Below are 16,387 nucleotides of genomic sequence, written 5' to 3'. Positions count from 1 at the left end.
CAAATTTAAATAATTGATTAACACTACGATTAATACTGTGTGACTGTGATTAATCACAGTGCGATTAATTGTTTCAGCCCTAATATTAAGGAATTATTTATCTTAAACAAGCTCCCATGTTTTACTGAAAGTCACTTGTAAGTTAGTTTTGTCGTATTTGAAGTGTAATAAAATATTCGCACTAGAAACTGGACCAAAAACACTTAAAACTTTGTGTTTAATGTGGTTAAATCCCCATGTGAGGAGCCTCGTCACTAAAATGACCTTATCTGTTTATCTGCAGTCCTGCTACTTGACCTGAATGAAATGTAATCGAGTAGCGTGGATAGTATTGATTCCCAGAGCCGCAGCGGTTTGTCCGACCTGCAGGACGTCAGCAGGGAGGAACGGAGGAGAAGGTGGAGGGAAGACAAATAAAGCCATAAAGGGATGCTTTGAGTCAGCCAGAGAGGGGTGGAAGCTGGAGGCTGCATTGCAGAGAGAGAGTGAGCAGGTCGGGGTGCTGGAGGAACGAAGTGACAAAGATTCAGGCTGCAGAGAGAAGCTGATTCTGCAGAGAGGAGAGAGGAAAACCTGAATCTTTGACCCTCAGACTTCATCCTTCAGGGTCGACTGCTGGGATCAGGAGTCGGGATGGAGAGTAACTGCAACCCAAAAGCTGCAGCGGCATCATCTGCAGGCTGAAAGCCTCGGATCAATCCCAGCGTGGGGGGTTGGAGGGTCTCCATGCTCCGGGACGGGACCAGGAGCTAGAGGGAGGAGGATAGGCGGAGGAGGCCGGCCCCCAGGCAGGGAGGAGGGTGGCGGGCTGAGCTGCCAGCTGTATTTTTGGATGTGGGATCTCCTGAATTAAGCGAGCAAGCTGGAATAAAGATTTAGTGTGAGCTGGAGAAGGGAGGGGGCCAGAACAAGGAGAGTGCTGTGCTGAGGAGAGGCGACGGCTGGACGTCCCGGCTGGACGGACGGAGATCTGGGGGGGAGACGAACACACGGGGTCCACTGGATCAGGAAGGTAAGCACTTCTTTAATGACACACACACAGAGAAACAGGCTTAATTAAACTGAATAAAAGTGAGATTAGACATCTGTGATGAAGCAGGATGAGGTTTGACGTCTGGCAGGTTGATGCAAACGCTGAATGAATGGATGCATTCAGAGACACAAACTGGATGGAAAGTTTGGGATAAGTAGCGGCTCGGCCACAGTGCAGGACAGTGTTCAGGTCTGGGGGTTCATGTTTGCAGAGTGATGCAGAAAGAGGATTTTTCCAGTTTTAATTTGTGGGACTTTTCGAATATAAAGTTGATGGACCGCATCGATCGACTAACAATTAGTCAATGGAGGGTCAACTGTCTTTCCATAATATAAACGGATACATTTTTCATAACATGATCCTACATATAACAGGAAAAAAACATTTAATTTCAACATTATTTTGTATATATTGCATTTTTTTGTTATTACTAAACGTAGACATAAAATATAACAAAACGGGAACCTCTTAGGTTGCGGAATAGAAAAATAAAAGATGAAAATATGTTTTAACATTCAATTCCTCGTGAACAAATTTACAGTCAATCAGGGATACGGAATAGTCCTTTATTTGGCTTTTACGTGTAGCATTATGTATTGAGCCGCCACCTGACGTGATTTGTTCTGTATTTTTATAAATGTCCAATAGTCAGGAATGTTAAAACTTCGCTCCATGACATTCATCAACTCTCAAAGTTAAGCACGCTTATTGTACATGTAACCATTTTTCTCTGTTGTGTCTCTGCTTCTTTGTCATCACATGCTAGCCTTCGTAGCACATCAGTCATTTTTGAAAGAGAAGTTGACGAATGAGCATTATTAAGTTGAAAATTAGGGAGCTTGTCGAGTGTTTATATTTCAAAACAACTTAAGGAGATTTTCGAGTGTTTAAATTCCAAAACAGCCGCATAAAGTGCATTTTCCATCCTATATCGGACTCCGTTTGGACCGTTTTTCTTTCCCGTTCTAGCATGGCCGCCATCTTTGTTGCTGTATTAACGGCTCCGCTTAAGGATAACCAGCGGCGCCCTCTGCCGGATGGCGGCCACACTACAACAGTAAATTCAGTTTTATTTAAATTCAATGCAGAAATACTTCATTATTCCCAAAGGGAAATTAAATGTTGTTGTAATTCATTAATTTAGATTCTTTAAATAGTGAAGAATAATATAATATAATATTAATATACGTATATATTATTTGGGATATTTGGATTTTTTTGGCCTCAGCAGATTTGTTTGCTGATTTAGAATATGTAACCACGATTTTCTATAGGTACTGTAGCTAAAGGTTGGTTTGTAGTAGTTCTGTGTTATTGCTGGAAAGATGCCTTATTTTTCCTGCCATGTCCTAATTCAGAAATCCCTTAATGTGTCTCCCTCCTGAATAAAAGTGGCGATATGTGCTTTAATAAGCTGTTCTTAGTCCTACTTTCAGTAAATCAGCTTCTGTCTTGACGTCCTGGCAAGAGAAAAGTACAACCTATTTTATACTCTAAGCTTTTATGAATCAGGACATAAAAAACTTTAAAAAGTCACCTCAATCTCTCTGAAAATGATTGGAATATAACCTGAGAGATTTCCTCTCATTGTCCAGGGTTGGGCAATATGGCTTAAAAATATATTTTTTTCACACTAGATCCAAGTTCTGATTTTAATCGATTTGTTGTCGCTTTTGTTTCTGAAAAAAAGAAACTGCAAATGACAGAAAATATTTGCGGCCACGTCCCCCAACTTAACGTTTACACGCGCACATGAAAATGGCTGCAAACAGATGCACAATCGTACATTTCTGAACAGCAGAAGAGGAGCCTCCTGCGCAACCAGTGAGAATGCAACAAGTTGTTTCTGAATGGCAAGTCAACAACTAAATACTTATAACGCATACAACAATACAACCAGCTGACCAAACATGTTGGAGCTCGGTTTGGGTTGCTTGGTAACGGACAGTGTCTCTTAATTTGCGAGGTTTTAAAAATGGCTCATTGTCCATCAAAAAACATCAACTTATTGCCAAAGAAACGTCTGGGTGTTGTTGTTTAAACTACTTGTTTTAGAAGCTGTAGAAATCCAAACTGAGTTACAAAAATGTGCGAAATATGAATTTTGCACATTTGCAAAATGTGCAAAATATGAATTTTGCATAATTCATATTTAATGTCTTTCAGCAGATGCTTTGTGATGCTTTGTTTGCTTCCACTAAACTTTCAAAATGCTGATAATGTGTAATTGTATTGGGTTTGGTTTCTGGTTTTGTGGTGGTTTTTCTCTTTAGAAAGGAAATTAAGCCATTAATCTGGAACATTTTTGTAATTTTTGAGTTGCAAATGTACCAATTCCACTGGTATAGTAACTTCATGGTTAAATCTACTTGAACCTCCTCATTCGTCTTGTCTGACTCCCGGTTCCCAGCTCACCTCTTGACCTTCAACCAGCCCTATTATCAAACTCTCCATGTTCAGTCTCCGTATGATGTGACCTTTGACCTCCAGGGGGCTCAGACCTCTGCTGCTGTTTTGGCCTGTTAAATCATCCAACATCTTCTCCCTTTAATTCGTCTTCATTACCAAAGACAGACTTGATCCAGACAGAAATCTCAGTACATCAGGGATTCCCAATTTTTTAATTGGGAATCCAATTGGGAATTTGGGAATCCTTTGCTGTTTCAAAGGGAATATGGACGGGAAAAATCCAGCCTGACTAATTTATATTCTCTCCATTATAAGACACACGAAACCGTAAAACATGAATGCATTGTCTAAGCTGTGGGCAGATTGGTCCGAAATATTGATTATATCAATAAGTCTGCATGAGTATCAATACTAATGTGATAAGATTAATACTTTAGTTTCAGATGCCTTTATGAAATGTTATTTTATTTTGTAAACAAAAAGATCTTACTGTGACCTGCTCTCCAATTATTTTTTTGCCGTTAATTAGAAAACAATGCACACCAAGTTATGTTTTTATATTGTTTCTGTTTATTTTATAAATATGTTATTAAAGTGATTTGTTGACATTTGAATTCTGTCCAAGAATTTAAATGTGTTTTTTCTAATTCAAAAGAAAAACCACAACAATGCTTACAGGTGAGACGTTTGTTGATATAATAAAATGATAGCCATTGCTAATGCACATCAAAAACACAAATCTTACCAATTAATTTGGTCTATTTTCTAATTCATAACATCTTAGTACACTCAAAATAAGACAAAACTAACTTACAATAAACTTCTCAGCAAGATAAAAGTTTTTACAAGCAAATAATTTCTTAATATTAATGAAAAAAGTAATATTTTACGTGCTAGATGATTTTACTTAGCAAATTTAAATTCACATTTAAAACACTTTTGTACTTCCATTGAAGCATAAAACAGTTCACGCGATTTAAAAAAAAAGCTGGTTTTTTGGTTTTTGGGTGTCTGGAAAATAAGTCGTGTCAAAAACCTCTAGAATGTAACGTCACAAATCAGCAGGCACTGCCCGTTACCTAGCAACCCCAGCAGAGTTCCGCTCATTTCCCTTTAACCCCAGCAGAGTTCTGCTCGTTACCTAGCAACCCCAGCAGAGTTCCGCTCGTTTCCCTTTAACCCCAGCAGAGTTCTGCTCATTACCTAGCAACCCCAGCAGAGTTCCGCTGTTACCTAGCAACCCCAGCAGAGTTCCGCTGTTACCTAGCAACCCCAGCAAAGTTCCGCTCGTTTCCCTTTAACCCCAGCAGAGTTCTGCTCATTACCTAGCAACCCCAGCAGAGTTCCGCTGTTACCTAGCAACCCCAGCAGAGTTCCGCTGTTACCTAGCAACCCCAGCAGAGTTCCGCCATTACCTAGCAACCGAAGCAAAACTTCAACACATTTGGTCAGCTTGTTTTACCGCAGTATGCGCTGTAAAATGGCTGCTGGAAAAGACGGGAGTTTTATTTTTCATTTGCAATCCAGAAACCACTTGCTGCATTCTTGTTGTTTGCACAGGAGGTTCCACTTGTGCTTTTCAAAGACGTACAGTTGTATAATCGTATCTATTTTCACGTGTGAGTGTAAGCCTTGAGTTGGAAGACGTGGCCAGCAGCAGCTTATCTGGATTTAAAATGTCAAAATGCTCCAAAACAGCTAAAATCTCATTATCTAAGAATGAGATTTTGACTTTGTGCAAAAAGTACTTTGTATAGACCATAAACCTATCCTAAGCTGTTCAAGGAAGCATTGTAGGTCACCTTTAATGACATTAAGTTTCCTTTATCTGGGAATGGCAGAACATTTTTCTATAAATTGTTCAGCAGTGTTAGCCCATGCTAAAATGAGTTACAGGTTTAGAGAAACCAGGATTCGTACAAAGCTCTGATTTCTGATTAAACTTTGTCTCAATGGCTTTGATGACACATGAGCATAACTATGGAGAAATGTTTGGTTCATTCTGTGAAATTCTGCTGGGGGTTTTTTTCTGTCAGGAATGTCATTTATCCCGGATCATCCACAGTGAAAATCGCTCAGATTGGGCGATAAACGTCTGAATGTGATGTCAGGAAAGACAGTGTGTCTGGGCTGTGAGAGCGGCCAGGTGGGGGCTGGAGGTAATTTCATGAATGAAAGGGCAGAATTGTTCCTGTTTCCACTGGTGCTGCGCTCCGGACAAACCCGCCTGGCCTTTAATTAGAGCTATTAACCCAGAGCAGGTTAGAACTATTAACCCAGACTGGGAGGAGGGCACTGGTTGGACTGGTAGTTCGTCTGTGAAGATGATGATGGAGTGTTGTCAGATGAAGGACGTTCATAAAAGCTCAGGAAATGATGCGTCACTCGGCTAGGATGAACGAACTGACCAGAGACGAGTTTCTCTGAACCTGTACTGGAGAAAACCCCATTAATTTTCCTTATGTGTCAGAAAATGGAGAAGATGTTGACTAGGCCTGTCGAAATAAGCAATAAATCAGTTAATCGCATGACAAACTCAATAATTTTAATTTGCATTATTTATTGTTTTTCTCTTTTCTCTCTTTTTATTAAAACCTGCATGACAAAAGTCTCCAGTCTGGTGTTTTAGTCTCACCGTACCTTTTTTTGAAGGACAGTTTTGTTCATAATTCAGAAGTTATTGCAATAAATGATAATATTGATGTTTTTCAAGTATTATAATGATGATTGGAATAATAACACATTCTCAAAGACAAAGGTCTGGACTTTCTGCTTTGATTGACCTGTTGATTATTTTTGGACTAAATGATTAATAATTGGATGGAGAAATGTACCTGATGTGAGATTTATTTCATAGAATTAGAACCATGTGAAGATAAAACTGCCACTTGAGAAATTCTGGGTAAAACAATCATGCAGATAAAAGGTTTTTCTCCATCTTAATATGTTTATATTTTTGTACAGTTTTGGCTTAATTACTGCTCTGAGTAAGTTGGTCTTTCAGCAAATGTCCTATTTTATGTGTATGACGATTAAGCAATTACTAAATTAGTTGAAGATCACTTCAATAATCGATTAATCACGATTAATCGATTCAGCCCTACAATGGTTGGCAGAATTGATCTTTTTCTTGCCGGCTGGTGGGCAGCAACAGATACTTCTCCAAGGTGTTTACTCACAATGATCAGTTAATCAATGGACATCATTGCTGTTAATCAATTAATTGTGATTAATCTGATTAATCGTTTCAGCCCTCATTCAAATATTCCATAAAACCTGCACCATTACAAAGTTGCTAACCTACAATTTGCTTTAAATGTTTTCAGAAGAAGTGGAAACGTTTGCTCACACTCACATTGATCAGTTATTGAAACAGTTTTTATTGTTTAGTTTTCTCCAAAGTCCTTTGCACTGTATAAACAGATTTTTTTTGTTGCTTTTCCTCTTATTCCTTGTCTGGACTTCCTCCACCAGATGCCCTCTCGCTGCAGGAATGCGCTGAACATCGTGGTCACCACCCTGTTTGCTGCGGTGGTTCTGTTCACCATCCTGCTGGCCTACATCACAGGTTGTCTTCTCTGACCCACTCACCAGCTGCCCTCACATTGAACATATAATCACCTTAATTGAAATTACGAAAATAAATTAGCTTAATGGAAGCATGGAAATTTTAAAAAATAAAACAAAAAGAACATGTTTTGGTGCTAGAACAAAGTGCTTTTTCATCCACATCAGAATTAGTGTATTCTGCCGAACTGCATTAGAAACATGTGATCACCAACCAGATGGTACTACTGGCGAAAATGACAAGACGACAGGAAGTGGTAGGAGGATGATGGTGCACCATATTTTAAAATGTCTTATTGTGTGAAAAAAATGTATCCAAAAGAGTTTCTTATTTAATGGAAACACAGCTACACTTAGAGTAGGAATGATGAACCTGTTAGTATGGGGGCCCCCAAATGAAAATCTGCCTTGGGCCCCAAACAGTCTTTGGTCGGCCCTGTTCACTGTAAAGTCTCCATGAGGAGAAACTGACGCTCATGTTTGGTTTCTGAAGGTTACCAGTTCATCCACACAGAGCAGCACCACCTCTCCTTCGGCCTCTACGGCGCCTTCCTCTCCCTCCACCTCTTCCTCCAGAGCCTCTTCGCCTTCCTGGAGCACCGGCGGATGCGGAGCCCGTCCCGGCCTCAGCACCTGCGCCGCTCCGTCGCCCTCTGCATCGCCGCCTACCAGGAAGACCCGGACTACCTGAGGAAATGCCTGCGCAGCGTCCGGCGGATCTCCTTCCCGGGTCTGAAGGTGGTGCTGGTGGTGGACGGGAACCGGCGGGAGGACCGATACATGATGGACATTTTCCAGGAGGTGATGGGCGGAGCGGAGCAGGCCGGCAGCATGGTGTGGAAGGGGAACTTTCACAGCGATGGCGGGGACGGAGGAGGCGTTGGAGGAGGGAGGAGGAGCGCGGTGCACATGGAGGAAGCGTCCCGGGTGGCCCGGCTGGTTAAAGGCCGCCGCTACTCCTGCGTCATGCAGGAGTGGGGCGGGAAGAGGGAGGTGATGTACACCGCCTTCAAAGCTCTGGGTGACAGCGTGGATTATGTTCAGGTAAGAAAAGTTCCTTCAAAATCTCACCAGGTGGTTAAAATTTTGCTTTTCCTATGAAAAATGTCACAATAACATATTTTGCTGGACGATAAATTGTTCCAGAAGTTATTACGATGAACAATATTGTTGTTTTGAGAAAATGTTCAAGTAATAATATCCTAATGGCAAAATAATGCAATATCACATTCATAAAGATCAATAAACTTTAAATTCTAATGAACATTTAACATTGGAACCTGAAGACATTTTGAATATCCAAAATAAATAAATCAACAAAACAAATAAATTAAATTATGGAGATTATTTAAGCAAAATTGTCCCTCACAAAATGGATAGTTGGTATGATAGTGGGTGATTTTTAGACATTTTTGTACTTCCGCTCCCAAAAACAACCTAAACACTTAAAAGCCCTCATCTGCTGCGTGGCGCTTCGGGTCAGAGGTCGACCCACTGATGTGAAACCTGAATTATCCAGCCCAGTTCTCTGTCAGCAGTCCTTCATTTCTCTGCAGATTTTTTTCTGCATAATCAGCAATCCTCGTTCTGCAGCAGCTGCAGCCTGTATTTGACCTTCTGAATTATTCAACCCTTTGTCTTGCTGTACAGGTGTGCGACTCAGACACTGTTCTGGACCCGGCTTGTACTATAGAGATGCTGAAGGTTCTGGAGGAAGACCCGACGGTGGGGGGAGTCGGTGGGGACGTACAGGTAGGGAAGCGGAGCTGAACGTCGATCTGAAGGATCTTTGTGATTAGTTTTCAGGTCGTCAGGGCCGAAACTAACAATTAATTTAGATTAATTTACTCTGATTATTAATGGGATGAAAAATTGTTAATGTTTTTTTTAACAGAACAATGAACAGCATACTATATGCCCCCATTATATTTGCTTTCTGTTTCATTTATATTTTATTTTTTGTAACCTCTGTTTATTTATTTAATTATCCACCTACTTATTTAAATAATTGCTGGGTTTTTCATCTGCTTTATTTTATTTTTGGTTTATCTTTGGAGAACAAATTACTTGAGAGTCATTTATATATACGTTTTCTATTTTTATACAATATTCAAGTCCTAATTTAAATGAGAAAATAAACATTTTGCATAGCTTTAATCGACGCCTGATCATTTCATGCTTCTATAAAAAAAATACTTCTGACATCAACATGTGAAAACATCAGTACAGTAGGTCTGATGTGTTGATTATTTTTTGTATAAACTGATTAATAATTTGATAAAATAGGATTTTTTAAAAGCATAATTTAGACCAGGTGAAGCTAAAAGGAGTAGCAGAATGTAGGAGAAAGTTTTTTAATCTTTAATGCTCAGTGTTTGTATTTTTGGAAAGTTTTGACTTAATTTCTGACATGTGTTGTTCTTGGCTGAAAGAAAATTCCTTGTTTTCTACAACACATTTCTCTGCACCATGTCGCCCTCCAGATCCTCAACAAGTACGACTCGTGGATCTCGTTCCTGAGCAGCGTGCGCTACTGGATGGCCTTCAACATCGAGCGAGCCTGCCAGTCCTACTTCGGCTGCGTCCAGTGCATCAGCGGCCCGTTGGGGATGTACAGGAACTCCTTGCTGCAGCGCTTCCTGGAGCCCTGGTACCACCAAACCTTCCTGGGCTCCAAGTGCAGCTTTGGCGACGACCGCCACCTCACCAACCGGGTGCTCAGCTTCGGCTACAAGACTAAATACACGGCGCGGTCGCAGTGCCAGACGGAGACACCCACGCAGTATCTGCGTTGGCTCAACCAACAAACACGGTGGAGCAAGTCCTACTTCCGTGAATGGCTCTACAACGCCCTCTGGTTCCACAAGCACAGTCTGTGGATGACCTACGAGTCAGTGGTCACCGGTTTCTTCCCCTTCTTCCTGGTCGCAACAGTGATCCACCTGTTCTACCGCGGGCGGCTCTGGAACATCCTGCTCTTCTTGCTGACGGTGCAGCTGGTTGGGATGGTGAAGGCCACCTACGCCTGCTTCCTGCGAGGAAGTCTGGTCATGATCTTCATGTCGCTCTACTCTCTGCTCTACATGTCCAGCTTGCTTCCTGCCAAAATGTTTGCCCTGCTCACCATCAACAAGGCCGGATGGGGAACGTCTGGCCGCAGGAAGATAGTGGTCAACCTCATTGGCGCTGTGCCGGTCACAGTTTGGGCGCTGGTGCTGCTGGGAGGCGTAGCGTACACCGTCTACTGTGAAACCCAGGAGCCGTTCAGCGAAACGGAGAAGGCCTTGTTGATAGCGGGGACGGTGCTGTACGCCTGCTACTGGCTCATCCTGCTGGTGCTGTACTTAGCCATCGTAGCTAAACGATGCAACAAGAGGGAGGAGCAGTATCACCTGCCGTACGCCGAGTCCTGAACCACGGCGGCCGGATGGCTTCCAGGTTTCACTGCAGTTTGACTCTACAAGGCAGAGCAAAGAGCTGGGATCTTCAACACTGGTGCTACAAAGACGAGAATCTGAAATCTGGGAGATGGATGGTGCTTTCCACTGTTTGGATTCAGGTCTTAAAGCTGCAGTGTGTGACTATTATTAAAAAAATATATGTTTTAAAACTGTCACCATGACAGGAGACAAATAATCTGTCGATATGATTTATCTCCTCCCTGAGACCAAAAACAACCAATCAGAGCCAGGAGGCAGGTCCTAGCGCTGTCAATCATCCCCTTATACTGGTTGCTAAATGTGCTAATGGCGGAAACAACTCAGATGACAGGAAAACGTTTTATCCACTCTCATCGGTGGCTACGCTAACTAGCTTTAGCATTCACAACAAGATCTGCTGACGGGGAAAAGCTGTAGTAGGGATCAAGCAGGGAATGGAAGGAGGATGAGCAGCGCTGCAGAAGATTGTGATTGACAGCGCTTAGACCCGCCTCCTGACTCTGACTGGTTGTTTCTTCAGAGAGGAAGTGGAGGAGATCGATCTTTTCACAGATTATCTGTCTCATAACAAACTGTCATGACATGCAACAGTTCTAACAAATATGTAAAAAACATTTTTATAAACGTTACATCTGCAGCTTTAAAGTGTTCAGACAGACAGCAGACCTGTGATTTTTTTTATTTTTAATTGTTTTACAAACCAGAAGTGAGAAAATTAGAGGAGGAAACCTCAAAGTTCCTGATGCGTCTGAGGCAAAATTTAAAATATTTTAAAATCCAGTCCCAGTCCGGTCCTGTACAGAGGTGGGTAGTAACTAGTTACATTTACTTAAGTAACTTTTTGGAAAAAAATTACTTTTAGGAGTATTTTTACTATGTTGTACTTTTAACTTTTACTTGAGTAACTTTATAATTCAGTGTCTCTTGAGTAAAATTTCTGGATACTGTGAATAACTTCACTGAATGAAGAACAAACTTATTTCAATATGAAAATGTCAGAAGTTTCATATTGAAAGAAATAGATGTGGATTTTTTTCCCTTTTGCCTTATTTTATTATTTTGTAATTATGTTATTTCAGAAAACTTGCTAAGCCTGGTGGTTGGGGCGATCCAGTCATCTGCCGTGTTTTTGAGTTAAAAAATGTTTATAGTTGACAGGAAGTTTGAAAATATCAGTTTGTAATTTTGTATTATTAGCAACACCTAAACACCAACTACAAAGTCTTTAAAAAAGGCAAACATGAAAAAATACAATTAAAATAATGTAATTTTTTGCACTTTAGTTGTTTAATCCGAAATAAAGTGTCCACAATTTTGGGATCTTTTATCCGTTACTTATTGTTGTTAGAATGTAGATCAGTGAAGACAGGAAGTGATTAGAGACGCCGGATGTCAGTTTCCTATGTGTTGACATATTGACCACATCATGCTGCCTTTGTGCTTCCAACCATTTCACCACAGACTCTTTGCTTTCACTGTTAATAATTCATAAAAACACCTATAATTAATGAACAATGTTTAGCCAAATTAAGCCTGGTGGCCCGCCAGGCTTATAATACACTGTATTTATATGAATTATTTTCACTTTGAGTTTTAAAATAACAACGTTTCCTCTTAAAAGACTTTTCACCAAATTCATTTTTACTCTTAATTAAATGACAACTTTCTTTCTGCTCTTACTTGAACACATTTTTAGCTACTCTGCCCACCTCTGCATATCTACTAACCGTAAACCTTTAAATGCATTTCTGCTTCTGCACACCTGTCTCAAATTGATTCTTCATTATCAGGCCTCTGCAGAGCAAAAAGGTCCTAATGAACAATTTGATTCTGGTGTTGAACAAGGGAGTCATCTAAAAGTTGAGTAGCATCTCTCCAGGACTGGACTTTAGCACCCATCATGTACAACCAACCAATAAGAAAACATGCAAGCTGCCGAGTAAAAACATGCACTGATCTCAGGGTAGTGCAAGTCTAACTTTAGAATGATGATTAAATTAAAATAGCAGGAAGAAGGGGAGCTCTCAGTTGGTCAAAAATAAAGAAAACACACTGCAATGACAAAGCTAATATCTGAACGTCTGAAAGATCAGTAGTTTCTCTCAGCTTCTGTCAAAACAAACTGGTCAAGAGTTGCTGTATTTCTGTCACAAACCTTGATATGAAGCAACAAGAATCTTAGAAAAAGTGTATAGAAATGCAGTATATGTTGAAAATGTCAACGCCCAGCTGGTGGAAACGAAGCTCCAGTGAGTCAGAAACAACCTGAAGGTGATCGCTATGAAGCAACCTGAAGAAATCAGTTATTTCTGGCACTCGCTGTTTTGTTTCAAGATAATCAGAAAGCAAACAGTGTGGAGAGTCCAGAACCCAAATATTTAGAAGAAACAGAGGACATTTGCACTCAGGGGACATTTTTTTAAAAGTCCTGATCTATTCATAGTGTATTTTTATTTTTCTTTCTTCCAAGCGGCAAGAGATTCATTTTTAAAATGGTCTTGATCAGTAGCTCTCCAAGATTTATGAAGTTTTCTTTAAACTTTGGCTGCTTTTCACTCGTTTTCTGTTCAGTCTTTGCACCTGACTGTTTTCAGATTTTTCAGTTTGTTTGTAAAGCCAGTTCATTTTAAGTAATACTCATAAGCTCAATGGATGAACAGTGTTGAGTCAATAGATAACTTAAACCTTTGTTAAATTTGATCTTTAGACATCTTTCATTACCAGAAGTCAGTCACCAAAACACAATTAGTTTGGAATAAGAAAAAACCCCTAAAATATTGCAGTTTTACAGACATAAAATAGTAAATTAGCTTCAACAAAGTGATTTCCAAACAGCAATTGCCTAAAAATATAAACACAGTTAATCATTTGAGGACTTATACTTTTTCTCTGTTATTGCAATAGTTTGAAAACCTTAGAGAACTGTAGACATTTGAACATTATTCTCTGCCTCATAAAATCATTACATTAGCTCAGCTGAGCCTGTCTTAGCGTAGCCTACCTTAGTTTTGTCAACATAAACTTAGCTCAACTGAATTTAGCCTACCCTAGCATATCTTAGTCTACTTAGTCCTATCTTGTGTTTGATTATCTTAGTTTGGGTGTATTGCTTTTTTATATCTGACTTCACTCCCCATTAGCTTGCTTTATCTTACAATACCTTAGATTATTTTAGCCAAATTTAGCATCTGATAGATGTTAATCTGATAGATTAACATCTATCAGATTATGAAGATGGCGTAATCTACACACAAGCAGATTTAATCACCTTTTTGTAATTTTAATCTTCATAAATATTTGAACGTTTTTTTTAATGTAAAGTGAGTTCACCAGCTGCTAATAACGTGCCTTTACGAATATAATATATGTGCCAACAATAACTTCTTATTTTTATAATTATTATGTAGTTTGGCCGCCATCCAGCAGAGGGCGCCGCTGGTCATCCTTAAGCGGAGTCAGTTGATGTAAACAAAGATGGCGGCGGTATAGCAGAACAGAAAGGAGAAACGGTTTATATCGATCCTGTGTAGAAATTTAAATACTGGAGAAGTTTACCTCAGCAGCGTCAGAATATTATAAAAATTTACCCTTTATGTTATTTAAAGACGGTCGGCCCTCTTAATAAGCGAAAACGGAGGGTTTTAAGAAAATGGCCGCTTATTGATCATAAGATTAGCTCATTCATGATAACTTGCATCCCATTCTGTATTTATCAACGTCAAATTTGAGTGAAAATAAGAAAATAAGCTTACAGCTAAAGTCCAAAGAATAATAATAATAATAATAAAACGTTAGAAAGCTACTGATCAAGACCACATTAAAGGTGATAACGTATGATTGGTTGGAAACATTCAGCAACTTAAAACTCAACCGTTTTGTATCGACTGTATGCAGACAGGAATGAGGGGGCGATCTGATTTTTATGACTGGTTTTTCAGAGTCTGACCCCAGCAGCTTTGACTCCGTCCCGCTGGTCAACAACAGCACAATCACCTGCTCCAAGCAGAACATCGGAATCATCAAGCAGCTGGATTTCTGGTGCTGTCCAGGACTAATTTATTGTTCATGAGGGTCCAAGTCTGCGTTTACAGCCTCTACTATAGTTTCATTCACCAATTCAGAGATTGTTTTAAACATTTTCCTAGGATGCCAGCTTTCATTTGTGCAGCAGTGATGTTTTTCTATCGAACATTGTTCTTTTAACTGTTGATATTTGGGTCATTTTACGTTAAAAACCGTGTAAAGACTGAACACCAAAGAGATTTAAGTTATAAAATCCGGGAGCGTGTCTCCAGTGGGACTTTCTCTTTTAATTTATGTTTTTCTGTTGTTGTTTTGTTCAATTTTAAATGTATAGATTCAAAAAGGACTTGTACATTAAAAGAAAAAGGTGTTTTTAAGATGTCATGAGTTCTTGATTCTTGGTCCGCCATCTTGGAGCGACAGCGGAAGCTAAATCCTAAACAATGTATTTTATTCTGAGACAATTCAACAGCATACAGGTTTCTTATTTCAATGTTTTTGGACACAAGCAAATCTTTCGAACAAATCATCGAACAAATTTGAATTTGTTTTTAAATCACTAATTAATATAATTACTGTAATTGATATATTATTATTTACTTATAACACATTCTATAATAAATTTTCCCCCATGTTATAACATGTTAACAAGCACTCTTAAATCAACATTAAGGAATTATTTTCTTGAACCAAGCTCCAATATTTTGCTGAAAAGTTACTTGTGAGTTAGTTTTGTCTTATTTCAAGTGTACTGAGATTTGCACTAGAAACTAGACCAGCTGGTTGTTTCCTACTTTTGGATCTCACCTCAAAATAACAATCCTTGACAGTTTGTCACACTTCTCTACATAATCATTTTAAAATTAGTTTAACTTCAGGGGATAATTTCAATCTCTGGACCTTCTGTTTGCCATTCCAGGACCCAAAATTGGCACCCTTCCCCCCCTTTGGGAACCGCTCCACTAAATTCATGTTTTTTGACTTTGGAAAACAAGTTTAGAGGTTTGCGAAGGGTTTATCAGTGAGCCGCTCAATGAATTGGTCCATTCAGTCATGGGGGCCTCTGACAGGCGGCCATTTTTTTTAAACGTGTGGGAACGCCTTCATCAAACACACACTATAAACCATTAGCATTCTGGTAACATGTTGCTGCTGCAGCAGAGAGGAAGATTCTGAATGTTTGTCAGCAAACTTAAGTTTTCTGATGATTTTTGGATGAAACCTGAACTTTCTATTCAGTTTGTCGCTGCTGCCCCCTGCTGGTCAGATAGTGGTTTTGCTCTGAAGGCGGGAGGTCCAAACTGTTATTTTAACCACTGTGACTTGAACAGATTGTCAAATTAGAGAGATTAACTCAAATGTTACAGGGAATAGGTAAAAATGTGTAAAATACCTACAAATAAATTAATGTTTTATAGCTGAAAAATACTCTAACATGTAATCTGAATACAATTTTTATCTAATTAAAAACAAAAATCCTCATTGAAAGATGTCTGTTTCTAACTGAAGCATTTATTTGTACCTACTGCTTTATCATCCTTTTCTTAACACCGAGAGTTATCAGTTTATTTTAGATTATTACAGATTATTCTGATGATTAACCGATTAAAACCAGATTTTTGAATTGAACCACTTATGCGTTTTTATGCAATAGAAATACATTTTAATATGCAAAACTCCAACAAATAATTCCCCTTTTTAAATAAGAAAATAAACATAAACTAAAATGCAGTAACATTCCTTTAGTAAAATGAACTGGGTGAAGCTAAAACATATCAACAGACAAATGTGTTTTTCCAGCAAATGGCTTTTTTTGAGTCTGAATATTCCAGCTAATTATTAATTGATTACTAAATTGGTTGACAATTATTTCAATAATCAATTCAAGACGATTAATTCGATTAATTGTTTCAGC

At 39.3% G+C, this 16,387-nt stretch overlaps 1 protein-coding gene across 1 annotated transcript; it reads left to right on the top strand.

The window, feature by feature from the left end:
- Positions 1-292: 292 nt before the first annotated feature.
- has3 (hyaluronan synthase 3) lies at positions 293-14,851 on the top strand. Its single transcript, XM_008412542.3, has 5 exons — positions 293-1,012; positions 6,917-7,010; positions 7,503-8,053; positions 8,660-8,761; positions 9,493-14,851. Exons 2-5 carry the CDS (start codon positions 6,917-6,919, stop codon positions 10,420-10,422), a joined length of 1,677 nt encoding a protein of 558 aa, XP_008410764.2. The 5' UTR covers positions 293-1,012; the 3' UTR covers positions 10,423-14,851.
- Positions 14,852-16,387: the final 1,536 nt, after the last annotated feature.

This window comes from Poecilia reticulata, chromosome 6 (genome assembly GCF_904066995.2).
Source record: "Poecilia reticulata chromosome 6, P_reticulata-male-v2, whole genome shotgun sequence".
In the NCBI taxonomy this organism is placed as follows: Eukaryota; Metazoa; Chordata; class Actinopteri; order Cyprinodontiformes; family Poeciliidae; genus Poecilia; species Poecilia reticulata.
Note: the sequence above shows the minus strand (reverse complement) of the source record. Positions and strands in the feature narration are given on the sequence as shown.